General features: G+C 46.6%; 1 protein-coding gene across 6 annotated transcripts; it reads right to left on the bottom strand.

The window, feature by feature from the left end:
• Positions 1 to 2,039: 2,039 nt before the first annotated feature.
• On the bottom strand, positions 2,040 to 18,080 carry ikzf1 (IKAROS family zinc finger 1 (Ikaros)). Of its 6 annotated transcripts, none has more exons than XM_030106110.1 (8): positions 17,924 to 18,080; positions 13,471 to 13,524; positions 13,203 to 13,316; positions 7,438 to 7,716; positions 5,335 to 5,502; positions 3,731 to 3,856; positions 3,261 to 3,395; positions 2,040 to 2,906 (listed from the first exon to the last, which is right to left on the bottom strand). In XM_030106110.1, the coding sequence occupies exons 1-8, from the start codon at positions 18,069 to 18,071 to the stop codon at positions 2,206 to 2,208; spliced, it is 1,725 nt and encodes a 574-aa protein (XP_029961970.1). In that variant the 5' UTR covers positions 18,072 to 18,080; the 3' UTR covers positions 2,040 to 2,205. The 6 variants fall into 6 exon arrangements, with proteins under 6 accessions (XP_029961970.1, XP_029961968.1, XP_029961969.1 ...); XM_030106108.1 differs by having other exon boundaries at positions 3,261 to 3,392; positions 17,924 to 18,069; XM_030106109.1 differs by lacking the exon at positions 3,261 to 3,395 and having other exon boundaries at positions 17,924 to 18,069.
• Between the last annotated feature and the right edge of the window lie 297 nt (positions 18,081 to 18,377).

Raw genomic sequence — 18,377 nt, 5'->3', positions numbered from 1 at the left:
TACAAAAAAGATGAGAAAATTATTTTTTAAAATAACTTACAACAGATTGTTTTAAGTTTAGATAAAACCAAAGGCAGCAACAGCACCAATCAGCCAAAAGGAAAACAGATTATCTCTAAATGGGCTGATTTTTTTTACAGCCCCAGCAGATACATTCATTTCGTTCTTGTAAGTGATTGACAGGTGTCATGTCCCGCCCCCGTAAATGTGTGTGTGTGACAGAGAGAGAGAGAGAGAGAGAGAGAGAGAGAGAGAAAGAGAGAGAGAGAGAGAGAGAGAGTTGATGTAGAGCACTAAAAAGTACAGTGTACCTGTAATTAATGTAACTGTGTATCATAGCTGATGTTGCTTTTGCAGCTCTGTTAACTATTTAATCTGTATTATCCAAGCATTTGTTAGCCCCCACCCCCAACAAATTTCACCACCAGCCGCCACTCCTCCGAAGTACTTATTAAATACCAAAAATCCTAATTTATTCTTCATAAACAAACGATATGCGACTGTGGAACCAAGGCCGGAGCTCACTGTGTGCCGCCACACACTCCGGCTCGCTGTTAATGAGTGTATCAGTCAGACTTTATTAATGGTTAGCATGTAGCATGTAGCATGTAGCGTGTAGCGTGTAGCGTGGCTCAGAGTGAGCAGATAAACTCATGAGCGACATCGTCCTGACTCTGCTGGTCCACATGTCTGCTGATTCAGCTGCTGGTGTCGGACCAACCATCTCCCTCCTCCTCTTGACATTTTGTCAGAAAGTAATTTACAGTATCGTCTCTTGCTTTTTTCATCCTTATAGATTAATATTAATGAATTTAAACCCATGGACATCGCCTGTAGCTACAGGTGATGCTGCTGATGCACTACGTCACGTAATTCTGGGTCATATCACAAAATGAAAAAAAACAACCAAAATGTGTCAGAGAATTGACACTGCCATAATGACTATACTTTTTAAATAACTGAAACTGCCCAAAATGCTATTTTGCAAAAAAAAAAAAAAGATTTAAAAAAAAATACAAGTCAGCTTAAATGGCAAATATAAATAAAATGGCTTAAACAGTGAAAACATATAAAACATCTGAATGCACTCAAAATTGCAAAAAAGACTTAAAACTGCTGAAACAGCTGGAACTGAAATTTAATTGAAGTTATCTAACATCATAACGGCATTTATTGGATACATAGCAAAATTTCAAACTCCATATTTTTATATATAAACAGTAGATACTGCAGATTGATGGAAACTTCATACCTTCATTATAATAAATCCATTCATTGCTCCTCTAAAGTTTGTTTACTACAGAAAGGAGCACAGTGCCAATAAATACTTGCTTTTCACTTCTGTCCTTTGGAGTCTTCAGATTTATTTCTTAAAGTTTTTTAAACCCAGGCTCTTTGTGTGTGTTTAGTGTGGTGGCACAATTTGTGGCAGCAGAAACGTCTCCAAACAAAACATCCCTTCACTCTTTGTGCATATATAAAATATCCTTTATTGATTTTTTTTCCTCATTTTTTTTGCAAGCTTTTCAACTCAGGAGAATTTCTTAGTCGTTTTATGAGTCAAAGGGCCGTCAGGTATAAAACAAAAAACAAAAAAATCCAGGCCAACGTCTTTCTCTGATATAACACTAAAAATAGCTTCCAGCAGCAGTCATGGATCACGTCATACACATTTAGTACAGTCAGATATTAAAAAAAACAGAACATAAAAACCAAAGAGATGCAGCCTTTTCTACTCTAGAGGACAAACATCGATCACTGTAATAAATACAAAAACAGACAGGCGTGTAAATGTCTCATAAATACTATGCATGTCATTACAAACACAGGAGCAGGTTGTCAGGAGTGTCTGGGGTTAATATCTACATCGATTGTTACATTACTGATTGTATTTAATACAATAATACAATGTTACAACGGGCTTATTTTCAAACTCTAGAGAAAAGTTGTTGTTCATAAACAAAAGGACACGGTGGCACATTCGATGAAAAATGGCGACTTTTGAGCATCAGAACGTAGGATGGATGGCGCTTTAGTAGTTGTATACATTTATCTGTGGCCAACAAACATGCATGCCTTGTATAAAAACACAACAGACATCTACAGTGTATTTTACATTGTGTGAGTGTGTGAGTGTGTGTGTGTGTGTGTGTGTGTGTGTGTGTGTGTGTGTGTGGCGTCGGTCCCACCCTGCTGGCGTGCTTCTCAGTAGCGGTGCTCGCCCCGCGTTATGTGGGAGGAGAACTCGTAGCGGTCCTGGCTGCGGTAGCCGCACAGGTTGCACTCGAAGGGGTCCCTGAAGCCGTGGCAGCCCATGTGGATGGTGTACATGACGTGGTCCAGGAAGAGGATGCGGCAGTGCTCGCAGCGGTACGCCCTCACCTGCTCGCCGTCCGCCGCCACCACCTTGAAGCCCTCCGAGGCCATCTCCATGGCGCGGATGGCGTCGTACTGCCTCTGCTGCTCCTCCTTGACCAGCGGCAGCACGCCGTTCCGCACCCCGGACGTGATGTGGTTGGTCAGGTAGATGAGGCCCGGCACCGCCGCGCCGGACCGGTCCTCGTTGTTGCTCTCCGTGTCCGTGGAGTCCTGGCCGCTGTGGCTGGGCGAGCCGTCCTTCTCGCTGGAGGCCGACTTGGAGTTGGAGAGCAGCAGCAGGTTCTCGGCGGCGCTGTCTTTGGCCGACATGCCCGTCCCGGCGTGGCCGTCCGCCGCCGGCTTGTGCAGGGGGAACATGGAGCCCAGCGCCACGTCGGAGGAGGAGGCCGGGGACGTCTGCACCAGGGGCCGCAGCGACTCGGCCCCCAGGTAGCTGATGGCGCTGTTGATGGCCTGGTCCATGACGTGGGGCTGGATCATCTCGCCGGCGCCGCCGTCGTACGGGAGGTCAGACAGGCGTTTGTCTCCTGAGGGGCCAGACAGACACAGAGGGGCCGTGTGACGCTCGCTCGCAGCCTTCACCCACCGGGAGCTGGAGGCCACAATCAGCACTAGCAGACACTTCAAAAAACTTTTCAATCATGTCCTATTTTCTTCAGACGCACCCGTACATCCTGTCACTTTTACACACACACATGCACGCGCACACACACACACACACACACACACTCACACACACACTCACACAGTCCCTGCTCAGCATTGTGCAGAACCAGAACCTGATGAACACACCAGATTAATCACAGCTCCACCTGTGCAGCAGTCGTATGTGTAGCAGTCACACTCAAAAGCACACAAAGGAAGCAGATTTCAGCCCTTACCCACAAACTTCTGTGGCATAGTGCTCTTACGCTTAGCTACATTATTCGCTAGTCTGTCTAGCACCAAGGCTCTGTCAGATCCCGTCTGGCTTAAGTCTTCCCTCTGCTCATTCTGGTTGCTTTCTTCCTTTACTACTGGAAAGCAAGACAGAGAAGTAGAATTCAGAGTCAGGGTCACAGGGGAGTTTGTCCTCGTTCACACATGTTTGGTGGCAGCGAGCGCGCTTCTAGAAATACGGCACGTTCTCCACGCTCGCCGACGACAGGAGGGCGTGTTTCTCTGACAAATACACAATCTCACATGTGAGGACACGTGGAATGATCTACTGGTATTGCATCTAGATGTCAGTATGGCAGTAACTGAAGCGGGTTTCCACTGCTGTGTGTGCGTCTCCAGCCCTGCTCTCCAGGGTAAAGTAGGCCATCAGATTTGAGGCGGAAGCCAAGCGTGCGTCTGGTGAGGCACTGACCTGCGTAGATGCTGTTCTGCAGCCCCATGCACTGGAGGTAGTTGTGGCACCGCTCCTTGTGCTCCTCCAGAGAGCTGCGCTGCTTGTAGCTCCGCCCACAGTAAGCGCACTTGTGGGGTTTTCCAACTGCAAGAGACGCACGCAACACACGGCGGCGTGAAGCGAGCGGCGACATTTTGACATCCAGGAGAAGACGGTTCGGATGGCGGGCGTCTTCGCTGTCAGTAACAGTCCACACAGTCCTCGCATCAGAGTCACCCTGCACTACGCTGTCATTATATGTAGACGACACTGGATGTTACAGTAAAGAACACACATACTACATTTTCAATCAAGTGAACATTTAAATGTGTTTCTTGAAAACTTTAATGTCTTCATTTCCACAGTAGAACAGACCTAAAATGAGGCTCACAAAACAAATAAATGAGGCTTTATTTTCTGCCTGCACAGAGCATCGCGATAACCTGCTAACTGCAATCAGATTATCTGTTATATTTTTAACATCAGCAAAATATAGAAAAATTATTTATTTCCTGAAATCGTGTCAAAGTACAGAGTTCAAACTGTCGAATGAAAATAAAGAAAATGACAATTTCTCAGTGTAATTGTTACTAATTTTAAAAGCATTATCAAATATTTGGTCAGTTTAAGCAAAGTTTTTCAATTATTTTTTTTTTAATTCATGTTTAATTTACCAAATTAAATGAATTAAAGTAAAATAAAACAAATGTAAAATTAAACTCTAATATCTAAAATTATATTTGCTATATACTTTGTATATTTATATATAATGTTTTAATATTGGTGATTTCTATTGGTTTTGTGGTCAGAGTGAAGAGAAGCTCACAGGCCTGAGGGTCGACGTTCGTCTCACTTCTTAGAAGCCTGTCGACCCTGAAGACGTCATTTGGAGCCTTTTTTAGGAAGTTTACAGTAAAATTCTGATCATGGGGGCTGACTTTCTTTGAATTGTGCTCACTAACATTAAAAAAAGAAGAAAATTTAAGTTGTACAACACAGAAGGTTTGATCTTCCCTTCACCAGATTAAACATTAGATTAAAAATTAAACAGGTGAATTATATTTATTAGGTATTTAATATAAATATATGTACATAACACAAATTTATGAGTTTTTACAAAGAAAAAAAATTAAAGAAAGCATTTATTGAGGATTATCCTAAGATTAAATATGAAAAATGTGAATTTGATCCTTCTGATTACCACTAGTACTGAGAGACATGTTGAGACATGCTTGAGTTTTTTTGTTCAGTTTTTTTTTTTTTTTTTTTTCTGTGATCCTTCATTTAAAGGTAAAACTGGCCCTGAGGAGTCTTGCAGTTAATCCACTCGCTGTTCTGTTCTGCAACCGTCCTGTTTACACCCAGATTTCACTAACACAAACTTCTGCAAAGCCTTTGCAAAAAAAAAAAAAAAAAAAAAAGAAGAGAAAAAAAAACAAAACAAAACAAAAGTGACACCATATCTACACCCTGTCAACTTCCCCTCACATGGCCCTGAGGTCTGCCTCCGTGCACCGCGGCAGCCGGCTGTGCAGCGGCTTCCACGGCGCAGCGAGGAGGCCCCGTGCGCGGCCGGCGCTCACCCGAGTGCGTGCGGAGATGGCCGGTGAGGGCGTCCCTCCGCCGGCAGGCGTAGCTGCACAGGTGACATTTGAAGGGCTTCTCCCCCGAGTGCAGCTTGATGTGGCGCAGCAGGTTGCCCTTCTGGGTGAAGGAGGCGCCGCACTGGCTGCACTGGAACGGCCGCTCTCCTGAGAACACACACACAGAGGAGAGGCATCACTGCAACCGGTGCGTGCACACACACTTACATACACACACACGCACACACACACACGCAAAGAAGTGAGCATGTAGTAGCCGGTTTGTTATGCATCTGATCAGGAAGTTTGACATATCTTGAGGTTTTTCTTCACTTAAGCTGACTGCGTTTGGTCCCTGCACTGACAACAATCACACAGAGTGAGTGTGTGTGTGTGTGTGTGTGTGTGTGTGAGTGTGAGTGTGTGTGAGTGTGTGTGCACTCTGTGGAGGAGCGGGGTCACTGCACTACAAGCGCGCCGAGCGCCAATACAAGCCGGATGATGGAGCGTCTCCGGGGCAGAGAGCCATCCAGCAGGCGGTGGGAGGGTTTCACGGCAGAGTGACACTCCATCTCTCCACGCACCCCCACCCTCCACCCCCCCCCCCCCCCCACCGCCCCCCCACCGCTCCATCTCACCCCCCCTGCCCCACAGACTTCTGGCGCTCTGATCGAACAAGAGCCTTTCAGACTCAGCCTGCCAGTTCCGTAATGCACCATTGCCTAGGTCAATTTGATCTGAAAATCTCATTTTTTCCTCTTCTTCGTCTCTAAAATAAGAGCGGCACATCACAATGCAAATTCAGCCTCATTTGAATAAAGCGAAGGAAACACTTTGTGTTGAGAGCCAGTCTTCCTGATCAGCGCTTCTGGAATAAACCAATATCCAGCCTCTCCGAGTGTTGTGGCATTCTGTGAGAACGTTTTAATATGGCTTTTTTTTCTCTCTCTCTCTCTCTCTCCCTCTCTCTCTCTCTCTCTCTCTCTTTCTCAAAGGCCCCCCATAAAATAAGAGTCACCAGTGAAGCAGCAAAAATATATAAAAAGGGAAATTCATTAAAAATGCATTTCAGGAGCAAAGACTCACCACAGAGTATTTTCTATTTAAATAGGAGGCACTTCATTATATCTTTTATTGTACTTTCTCTTGCATTTACATTAGTGCAGTGTTCCTTTCTTCCATTTTGAGTTTCATTAGTTTCTAAAGCTCGACAGTTAAGTGCCTTTTTCACAAATGTTCCCCACCACTGGTTTGGCTCCATTACAATAGAATATCAATTTTGAATTTTGAAAAACTTTTAATGGCCAGATAATTGTTACTTGCCAGGAGATTCCATTTAATTGCAGCAGATGTCCTGTTTCTCAGCTAAAGCTGTGTTTTCTGTTTCCTCCTGTCTCACGTTTGTGTGTGGGTTTGTCTCCAACTGCTTTAACACCTCAGTCAGCTCCTGGGGGTCGTTCTGATGCACAGGGGTTTGGATAAACAATAAGGAATGTTAATTTTCACACACGGTTTTGGATCTGCACCTGATCGGCCTGCAAGAGTTCAGCTAATCAATAATTCAACGAGAATCTGAGTTTTTTTGCTTGTTTTCTCGGTGTATTGCAGCTCCTAACCTTCGCCCATCATCAGTGTGACGAAACATGCAAAGAAATACAAGAATCTGACAGGAGCGGAGCTGCAACAGCAGCAGAACCGTGTTACATGCTGATCTTTACAGAGAAACCAGCAGAATTGAGTAGAAGCGGTGCCTCGGCTTCTCGTGTGAGGGACCCCACCCCCCCAGTCTGTACACACACACACACACACACACACACACACACACACACGCACACACACACACAGCCAAGCGCAGGCCGGCCACCAACTGCAGACGTGAGACGTTTGTGTTATCACCAGTGCACAGAAGTACCTCTACTGCTTGTGTTCATGTAAATAAAAAAAAAAAAATTGGAACAGAGCTTAGCAAAATAAAAAAAAAAAAAAAAAAAAAAACAAGAGCAGGAGCCAGAGCAGACACCTATCTGTCCCTCGTCCGTCCTCTCATGCTGACAGTGAACATGGGTGCAGAAGGAAGGGCAAGAAGCACGGCAGACGTCTTACCGGTGTGGCTGCGCTTGTGCACCATCAGCACATTGGGGCCAATGCAAACTATCCCGCAGATATCGCACTTGAGCTTCCCGTTGGGCAGCCGGATACCGCCGGCCGAGGAGAAGGCCTTGGCTTCGGGGCTCGGCTGTGAGCCGTTCGCCTTGGCCCCCGAGGCATCGACCACGCGCAAGTCTTCCGCGCACTCCTCCTCCTCCTCCTCCTCCGCGCCATTCATGTCACAGGCCAGCCCATTGTCCTCATCACTGCGAGCCTCAACTTTAATGTTGCAGGCTGGAAAAGAGGGCAGGGAGGGTGTGGGGGGGCCACGGTTTAGAACACCAGCAGGCTTCTGTCATGATGGCAAAAGATGGGCAGCTGATAACATGAGAGCAGAGCAGAGCTGTCAGCGACCCGCCGCCGGCTTCACGCCGCTCCGACTGTTCAGTGCTGTAATTCAGACAGTTTACCCAGTGAATCCCGTCCCCTCGTCCCCCTGCTACACGCTGCACTTTTACACTTTTATAGGTTACATGCTAACCTGTGATTCCTGACAGTAACATAACACATGGAAATGTATGTTAGTATTCATCCGATCTTCGATCACAGCGCAGCGTGTTCTAGTTAAAAAAAAAAATAACTGTTGTGTAAAGATCACAAGTAAAAGCAGTCGTTAAAAAAGCAGCCCTGTTTAAAACTTTTTTTTCTCACTGTATTTTTACTTATATCTCAGGACACAACATCACTTCAGCTGCAAATTCCATGTAAGTCAAACATTTATCTGTTCTGCCTGTGATTTGATTCTACAGCAGTACATTTCATTTTCATCTGTTAGTACATGTAATTGTTTATTTCCAGGTGTTTTGATTAAAATAGACGCTGTGAGCAACAAATGTAAAAAATTACAAGTAATTATATCTGGAAAATACCTACAATTCTATGTTTATTCATAATTAAAGAAATAAAAAAAGAATTTTGAGGTAAACAAATTGAGAGAATTAAATTGTTGAAAATTATCAGAAGAGTTTTTTTCAAATAATTTTAGAGCAGATTTTAGTTGGATGTTATGAATATTTCAAATTTTTTAAATGTTCATTAAATGTCAGTGGTTTAAATCATGTTTTCCTCAACTGCATTAAAGCGTTTCTGTTTATGGTTGTTGCTGTTTTGTTTTGTTTTTTTCCTCTTTCTGTTCACCCAGACTCGAGTTTCTCCCTCGCAGGCTCACGAGGACGCGCAGGTGGAAGGGGCCTGCCTGCCTGCTGTTTTCTGAGGACGTCGGCCATGAGACGGAGGAACACACACATCATCTCACACCATCGCACGCCGGTGACACAAATGACGGCAAGACAAACAGGAAGCAGAGAGACAGGAAGCGGCGTGAAACTGGGGACGAGCGACAGAGAGCCACACACACACACACACACACACACACACACACACACACACACACACACACTCAATTGAATGCTCCCTTTTTACAGACTAATTAACTGATTATCGGCGTTTCCATCATTTTAAAGTGAGAAATTGCTGTTCAGCCGTGAACGAAGGTTATTCTTTAAGAGAGAAAAGCTAAACGCTGTCCTGACGCATTATTCCCGACCTGACCAGAAAAGAGAAGCGTCCCGCCGAGCGAGGCGGCCGCTCCTTCTTTTCCCACCAGAGAACTCGAGCGGCGTCGGTTTCGGAGAAGTGCCAGATACAGAAGTGTGGTTTGCATGTCACAGTGGCAGCTCGATTTCCCCATGCCTTTACCTCTGTTTGTACAGCCGAAGAGGAAGAAGTGGAAATCATGAAACATAGGAATCTATGGAAAAGGGGAAGCTCCGAGACACGGCCCGTCTAACTGAAATACCAAGAATTATGGAGAAGTGACAGAAAGGGAAGCACGGGAAAGGAATTGTAAAACAGCCCGTAACTGAAACTGTCTCCTTTTTTTTTTTTTAATTTTATTTTCAGCAGGAGTTTTCACTGAGGAAGCAAAACCTTTCTTAAAGCATGTTTCCCATCAAAAGCAGGACTGAGCTCCGATATCAGGCTCATCATCTATTACAATGAATTCACTTGCTTTGATCGTCCGTCTGCACACATTGTTTTATTTTTGTTTGGTCTAAAAAACAACACGTCCGGCCAACCGCTGGATTTTTTTTTGTTGAGATTTGGGATAAAGAAGAGAGAGAGAGAGAGAGAGAGTGAAGTGGTGCAGGCAAAGCTTTTCTGTTCAGTTTAACAAACGTCCACAAGCTCATTTTAGGCTCCAGAGGTCAACAGGTCATGTGCTTAGAGGCGATTCTCTGTGTGACGATGAATCTGGGAGTTTCGCAGCTTCAAAACACAGAGTTTTCATTATTATAGTGACATTTAATCAAAAAAATTACACTAAATCTCAACCATTTCTTCATCGCTTTTGTTTCAGATGTTCAGTTTACAAGTTTAACTCCTCATCCACCATCTGCAAGTAAAGTTATAACTAGTTTATTCTATTTACTGTTTAATTATGTGTTACTTCAGGGGAACTCTACCTCATTTACAGGCGCAGCAGACATTTGTTCTTTCTGTTCAGTCATCTGTTTCACATGCGGCGGATTAGGTTCGGTCTGCTCTCACTGAGGTTTGCTCGGATGAGTCACTGAAGGTTTTGATGGAGTCAAACTGTAAAGTCGGATTCGCACTGTTTTTGTATCAAACACAACGACAGAGGCCGATCAGAGCCAAGTTTACTGCAGATTAGTCACGAACACACAGACTGGGACGTACGTGTCAATGCAAATTCCAGGGAAGGGGTTTCTTCAGGGCCACTGATGAAGTGTTTTACGTTTGCATATCACAGAGCTCGAAAGTAAAACTCGAAAAGCGCCTGCTCCACTTTAATCCCGCTCATTTAACCCTTCATCAGCCAGAATTCAGCGGCTTCTGCACCGCTTCCTGAGGCTTTCACACTGATACCTGCAGACCGATGACCGTCTCATCGTCCTTTATTTAACTGTTATCATCATTTCTCTGCACACGGAAATGCAGAAACTGATCCAGAAGTGAAGTGAGTTGAAGATGGAGGCTGCAGAACGCGTTCAGGAAACCGAAAAGCCGTAAACGGAGCGGCTGTGGTCAGGTTAGCGCTCGAGCGGCGAGGCGCCGGGGGAGCAGTCAGAGGGGAACCATGCACGCTGCACTTCTCATGGATATGGGGAAGTTGTGACTAAATCGGGAGTAGGAAGAAGGCTTTTACTTTATCATGTTTGTCATGATCACACATCCTGATTTTTTTGGGAAGCAGGTGTCGCACAGAGCAGACAAACAACACGGCGCTCGGCCGAATTCAGACACGCGCTGCAGGCGGCGCGGCGGGCCGGAGCGAGGCTGCAGACGAGGAGGCCGCCGGCAGATAGGAAGCAGCAGACGCGTTAGCCGCTCGGCGTGGAGCCGCCAGGAGCCCGGCGGAGGTTCCTGTTACTGCCTCGCTCTGGCTGCTCTCACTGCCTGAAAATAACTCGGTGTTCAGGGTAGTGGAACCGCATGTGTTAAACCGCACCAGCGACGCGCCGAACGCCACTTGCAGGAACAACAGAATCAGCCTCGACTTTCCCCTCGCTAACAGCTTTTTTTTTTTTTTTTTTTTTTTTGTCGTCTCTAGAAACTTGCCTCCATGTTTTCGGGAACTGGCTACCTCCCTCTCATAGCAGACGCTCCTTCTGAATCACTGAAAGTGAAATGGAAATCGGGGGGCTGGGATGTCATGAAGGTCAACATGTGACTCCGATCTCACCTTCATGCTTCGCTTTCCTTTAAACCATCAAACAAACTGAAATTATGATTATTGTTTTTTTGGTGGAAAGCAGAGCTGACTTTGACACGCAGGCTCAGGATCAGGCTGTGGGAACACACTCGCACTGACAAACATCCTGTGTTTTGTGGTTCTGACAAACCAAACGTCCCACATTTAGTCCCCCTTATTTTTTTTCTAATTCTTTTTTTTTTTCTTTCTTTCTTTCACGAAAGAGAACTGAGCAGCACATGATCCTGCCTGATAATTATAACTCTTTCGGGCTGTTATCACTGAAGCAGCGATGCATAGATGTACCAGATACTTGCACTTCCCTTCTTTCTCTCTGTCCCTATATAGACACACACACACACACACACACACACACACACACACACACACACACACACACACACACACACACACACAGACACACACACACGAGAGATCATGCAAGAGGAATGAACCAGAAACTCACATGCAGTCCAGAAAGTCAGACATCCCCACTGCAACCGGCGCCCTATTTAAAGACTTCACCTACTGCCAGTCAGAGATAAACATCTGAATAATCAGCTTTTCTCGCTGCTTCTCTTTTACTTTTCTCTCTTTTCTCCTTACTGTCGTGTTCTCGGCGGCACGGCGCGCCGCTCTACGGGTGTTTTAATTGTTTCGCGTTCAGGAGGTCCCTGCATGTCAGGCTGGACACACACACACACACACACACACACACACACACACACACACACACACACACACACACACAGTCACACACAGACAGCCAGAAGCGGGGACGCATGTGTGTGTGTGTGTGTGTGTGTGCAGGTGTGTGACCTATGCGGTAGTGATGTGCCGATCTCTCGGAGCTTGACACGGTTCCTGAACTCTTTATCTCCAGGAGTGTTGAAACTGCCTGATGGCAAGTTCTTCTTAGGAAACTCTTACACATCCTATTTCTGTTTCCTCTCACATCTTATTTTTCAGCTGCGTGCTGCTGATCTTTGGCCTTATCTGATCTGAAGAAATGGAGAATCACCGGCAGGATTATCAAATTTGAGCCATCGAGCAGTTTTAGTTTTCTTCATTTTCTTTAGTCATGATAAAAAGATTTTTTTTTTTTAATTCTTAAACCCATTTTTAAGGAATTTCCCTCTGGGATCAATAAAGTAATTATACTTTTGTTTTTTCCACTCTAATTCCACCTTTTGTAATGTGTAATAGTGTGTTTAAACATTTAAAGACACGCATTAACAGTAATTACTCCACTTTTATCATTTAATAACTCTTTCTCGGTTGTTTCTGAATCAATACGTGTGAAAAAGCCGAAACTGCAGCCGTTTACCAATCCATCAGTTTCATTAAACAGATAAAAACTCCTCTTTTATGTTGGATGTGAGTGTTTTTTTTTTTTTTTAAGCTGTCATTAATCAACCTTTAAACACTCGCTGAGCTGAAAGTGTTAAAGAGCTGCGCTGTGGCTGACCTTTGAACTCCTGCTGTATGAGACCAGCCTCTCTCTCTCTCTCTCTCCCCCTCTCTCTCTCTCGCTCTCGGCTGCCCTGCGGCCCCCTCGGCGGCTCCATCCGTGTTTTTCACGGCGATATTCCCTGGCTCGATGTTCACAAACTCGAATCAAGGCCACATTAGCTATTCCTTAAGATTGGGCTTATTAATGACATGCCATGGATCAAAGGGATTCTTTCTAACCTTTCCTGCCAATGACCTACATGTGTCTCTGCGCAGCTTTAAACTCATTTTTCCAAGGGATTCGGATCGGCAAATGTCTCCCACTGGATGAGGACAGGATTCAGTTCTAGAAACGCTGTTTTCTGCGTGTGATCCTGACATGACTCTCGTTTAGTGGTCTGGGTCTGATCTGGACGCTCCGGGGGGGGACGCCGTCCTGTTTGGGGGGACACGTTCTGCTCGCTGCTTCACGGGACGGGGCGGTCGCACGCCGGCGCGTTAGCGTGTGCTTGTCGGCGGCTGCGGGCGCGCTCGGCGAGACGCGGCCTCGTACCTTTGTCCCCTCGGCTGTTCTGCTGGTGGGCGGAGCCGGCTGACAGGTCCTCGGGGACCGCCATGGGCTCCTCGGCCTCCTCGGATGCTTCGTTGGCGGGGGGGCTGTCCCTGCCTGCGGGGGTCACACACACACACACACACACACACCCGTCAGTCACCACCATGACTCGCTCAGCGGAGGCGTAATTACCTCCAGCCCGCTGGGGCCGACTATTGTATCTACTTTGTGAAGTGTGCGGCTCAATCACGCGCCGGCGAGCGTTTACCTGGCATCTGGGCCATTTCCTGGGCCTCCTCCGTCTCCATGCGGTGCAGGTACTCTAAGGGAGGGGGGGCAGATGGGAGACAGACAGTTGTGTTTGGGTTTAATCAAGTGCAGGCCGAGGAAACAACATTATCAAAACCCAGAGGAGCAGGGGGGGGGGGGGGGTAAATCTCAGCCGGACTCCTTCACCCCGGGGGGGCCGGGTCTCGGCGAGCCCCGCCGCTACAGGGACTCACAGACGTTTTCATTACGGGTCTGACAGAGGAGCCGAAGTTGGGGAGCGGCGAAGGCTCCAGCTGATGAGGCCCGGCGCGGCGGCGGCGGCGGCGGCGGGAGCGGGGCTTTCACACCACATTTGTTATTTATTGTTAATTTCCTGCCACGTAATCATCCAAAAATGCAAACTGACTGCCGCAAAATTAAGCAGAAAATTAACTGGCCCCAGGTCAGCGGGGATGCGGGCGCTCGTCGTGCCCAGCTGATCGGCGCTCGTGTTCTCTCTAATTTACTGAGCATGCATCGCTGAGCCCGCGGACCGGGCGCAGACACAATCAGAAACAAAGAGAGGGGGGAGAAGAAGAAGAAGAAGACGAGAGAGAAAGTGTGTGAGACTGGGAGGCTGAGAAGTCGATTGCCACAAGAGGGCAAGAAGTCAGAGGAGCGAATGCAACAGGAAGGGCTGAGAAAAAGAAAAGGAAGAGTAAAGCAGGCCGACGGACGCAGAACTTCTCTTTACTTATTTATTTATTTTAGGCAAGAGGCGGCGGCGGCGTCCAGAAGCGATCCTCCGGCCAGGGCTGAATATCTGAGGAGTCACCAATGCTCGTGGCCCCATTAATAATGGATGGCCCTCCAGCCTGCGGCAGATGGGCCCGGCAGCCTCGGCCCCGGCGCCGCCACTTCAAGGAGCCCCCGGCGGGGCGGCTGCCCAGTCCAAGCAGCCGCACGGGGAGAAGTGAAGCTCCCGAAAATAGCGAAACGAGCCCAAGGGAGAAGGGGAACCTAGGCCTTCCTGTTTCACTGACAGATGGCTCCACACACTTGGAACAAATAGTGGGAAGCGGCCGGGCCGCTCTGTCGCAACGCGCCGCGTTCTGCGGAGTCGAGTCAGGAGCTCGGCGGCGGCGGCAGACGCCCAGGACGCCACCGCGAGAGGAGGAAGAGGAGGAGGGGGGGGGGGGGCAAAGGTCACTGGTGCAGATGATTTGTTCAGCGCAACACAAGGGCGTAGCGTGTTTCTGCGACACAGGCCGTGTTCAGCATGTGGCGCTGGGCGGAGGGGGTGTTCTCATGGTGGGAGGGGGGAACACGGATGTTGTTGGCGGGGGGCTTCGGCACGAAACTAAAAAAAAAACAAAAAAAAAGACATAAAAGAAGAGTTCCTACGTTCAACCACAAGCCACTTGCGTAGGCATGTGGAAAGTGAGGTGCAGAGAGAATATTGAGGAAGTTCGCTTCACAAACTGCTGCTATTTGCATGCTTCTTTTTTTTTTTCCAGCACGTTACACACATCACTTTAATGTTTTTTTGTTTTCTGTTTGACTTATTTTCCTCAGGTAGTCTAAATACAGATATTAACTGCCAGATATCCTGCACTGGAAGTTTTCCGCCGCTAAACTCAGAGCAGGAAAATCACATTTCCAATCATTTTTGGACGACTCTCTTATAAATCCTTAAAAATGATGCTGAAGACTTGACTACAGTAATTCTACCTGTGAAGAGCATAATTTAAAATCCATTACAAGCACACAAACTTTCAGTTTTGTTTAAAGTTAGGAAGTTCCTTCAAATTGCAGACTGAAAGTGAGATTTTCAGTCCCACCTGCTGACCTGTGAGGGTGGAAAACAGTTTTTTGTCAAACACAATACAACCAGAAACTTTTTTCTTTCCCCTCGACGAGTCATCAGAACAATATATGCTAAAGATGTGATCAAACAGAGCAGGCTGGGGGTGTGTGTCGGTGGAGTGACTGTCTATGGGTATGAGTGCTCAGACTGTGGGCAGGTGTGATCTTTCAGCCAGTAAAATTGAAGCTGACTTCTGACACACGGCGTGCGAGAAGTGAGCGCCTGGAACGGCGCGTCGAGTGAGGAGAGGCAGGAAGAGGCTTTGTGGGTTGACAGAATTCACGGGCCTTCCTCCTGTTTGTGTGTGTGTGTGTGTGTGTGTGTGTGTGTGTGTGTGTGTGTGTGTGTGTGTGTGTGTGTGTGTGTGTGTGTGTGTGTGTGGGTGTTGCTGTTGGGGTGTGGGGAGTGTGTGAGGCGCCTAGTAGTAGCTTTTGGTGCAGAGTTACACCAGGGAGCAGGGTGGAGATGAGAAACCGTTAACAGATACTGAGGACCACACCAGCAAAGTCTGGATACCCAGGAGAGAGAGAGAGAGAGAGAGAGAGAGAGAGAGTGTGTGTGTGTGTGTAATGCACATTTAAGACTGGAAATATCCAAATATCTGACACAAATCTTAAGAGAATACTGAGAGAAAGGAAATTAAAACTGTTTTTTTCCATCAAACAAACAAATTCTAAACATTAAAATTTTAGATGAATCTTGCTATATCTATTATTGGCCAGTAAAACAATAAAAACCTACAGATCCCCTCACATGATACAGGTGTAAATCTCACTAATGCCGTCCTCTCTCTAATTTAAAGATCTTTTCTGCTCACACTCCGCCGCTGGAAGTTTGTGCAGCGGAGACACTTCATGGAAATATCCTAATTCTTCACTCCGGCCTGCTTGACAAGAAGCACTGAGGCTCTTCTCCCAACAATTAGGGCTGAAAAGGAGATTCCGGCGAGGTGCACGGTCACCTTTCTGTTGGCAGATCCTCATCAGTGATTCATGAAATGTAAGGGCGGCAGCGGGTCGGAGGTGTAAGCAGATGTGTTTCTGGGCGAGGGGGGGAGAGCAAAAGGTGCACCGAGGAGAAGTTTCCTTCATTTGCATCTGACACACTTCACTTCTCTGCTATTCAGACAGTACAATCATTTTAATAACTGTCTGTCTTTCTCCGCTCCCCTCCTCCTCCTCCTCCTCCTCCTCCTCCTTCATCCTCCTGTTTCTACTGACAAGAGAGATGAGGTATCTGCAGACAGATTTGCAGCATTTCTTTTACCAACTCAGCTATGAAAAAGTCCTATTTGAGCAGGCACCAGGGTTCATCTATAGAATTTACCGCCTGAAATCGAACTGATGTCTTCTGCTATTTTAAAGCCAGGTGTTGGATTTAGTGTGATCTGAGTGAATCTGCATTAATAATAAAGGTAACTGCCTTTACTTGAATGATTCAAGAAAACATTTTTAACTTAAAATGCATTTTTAAGCTTTAATTCAGATTTTTGTAACAAGAGATAGATGTCATTAAATGCATATGGTGTGTTAAAAAAAAAGATTTTGTGAAATAACAGAGTGGCATCTCATTCATTTTGCGGAAATTCAGGTTTTCAAGCAGGAACTTTGAGTTTTGTTCTGTGTTTAAACCAGAAGGAGAGAACGACACAAAAACACTTTGGTTAACCAATTTTACAATATGTTTTTCTTTCTTTTTAATCTGGGCGTTCCTGAAAAAACTTTCTGCTTCACAGTCAGCGGCGTAAAAAAAAAAAAAAAAAAAGTTTGATCGGTTTAGCCTTCAATGGACGACATCTGAGAAGGTTTCTAAACAGGTGGAACAAAACACTTAGGAGGGGAAAAAAATCTGATTCATCGATTATTGATTTATGTGAAGAAAAATAAAGAGTTGCGTCGCAGTGAAGTGCTGGTTTCCTGTTGAAGCTGCGGTAAAAACTGTTTCACAATTCACACCGAAAAAAAAAACTCCCCAGAATAAATTTATACCTCGTTGAAAAAGTTAGATTTCTGTCTTTAAAATCTTTATTTTACTCTTTTCTGAGAGTGCGCACAGCGAGGAGCGCGCATCTGTCGCAACAGGTGCTCCAGCTGCGTAAAAACCGTTAAACGGGCAGGAAAACCTGCAGCGCCCGATCACCGGGAAACGAGGAAAAACTCTGAATTCAGTGTCTGGAAAAATGAAATAAGTGGGAATAAATTTGTCAGGATGATCCCAAAAGAAACAAAAAGTGCTCATGGAAAATGGGGAAGAGTCTGACAACTTCCTTTAAATTACTGGCTGACAAAGTAGGAACCAAAAAAAAAAAAAAAAAAAAGCTGTAGGAAAAAAAAAAGTGTGTTTATTTCTGTTTTTATTTAATGCTAAAATAGTCCAAAGTGACTTTTCCTATTTGCAGAAGCAGAAAGTTGCGCCCGGGACGGGATCGGATGCTGCAGGCGCACCTGCACCGAAACCGTTTTCCCGTCAGGTGCAGCGCGTTCCCTAAAGAGAGAGAGAGAGCGACGCTCGCGCGCCGGACGGCTCTCGGACCCGGGCCCTCGTGCCTGTGCTCGGTCTGTAGAGTGCGGCGGAGCTGCGAAGCGCGCGGTGGGAGTCACTGTACCTGCTATTCCTTGAGTTTGCAGTATGAAGTTCTTCCAACTGTCCCCGGCTCCATGTGCAGAAGGTCGCAGCGCCGCGGCTGCAGCCCCATGGAGCTGCGCCCTCAGTCCCTCCCCTCTCCACTGCACTTCCTCGTTCCAGCCCAACATGACTATGCCTCTGAGCTCGGCTGAGGCATTTTGCTTGCTTTTATCCACGGCGCGCGGCGTGGGGAGTCGAGCCGCCGGAGCCCTGGCACTTGCTTTGTGCCGTGCCAATAAAAGCTGACACCCAGTAGACCATCACTGGCAGCCATGCATGAGATGGGATGAGGCGAGGGAGGAGAGTGGACCGTTCATTGTTTATTTATTTCATTCACACCGAGGTGGCTGCTGCCTGGTGCTGCTGGTGATGGAGGGGGGGTCCTCCTCACGTGCGCAGCGGACAGCTCCCCTTCTGTCACCTGTCCTGCAGCT

Source organism: Salarias fasciatus, chromosome 13, assembly GCF_902148845.1.
Source record: "Salarias fasciatus chromosome 13, fSalaFa1.1, whole genome shotgun sequence".
NCBI classification, from domain to species: domain Eukaryota; kingdom Metazoa; phylum Chordata; class Actinopteri; order Blenniiformes; family Blenniidae; genus Salarias; species Salarias fasciatus.
This window is presented reverse-complemented; position numbering and strand designations above follow the sequence as displayed.

Coding starts and splice junctions, on each gene's coding strand:
- ikzf1 (XM_030106110.1), bottom strand. CDS start 18,071: ATGTTGGGCTGGAACGAGGAAGTGCAGTGGAGAGGGGAGGGACTGAGG. Junction 7,717..13,202: donor GAACAGCCGAGGGGACAAAG/GTACGAGGCCGC, acceptor CCTCTTTTCCAG/CCTGCAACATTAAAGTTGAG. Junction 3,396..3,730: donor GCAGAACAGCATCTACGCAG/GTCAGTGCCTCA, acceptor CTTGCTTTCCAG/TAGTAAAGGAAGAAAGCAAC.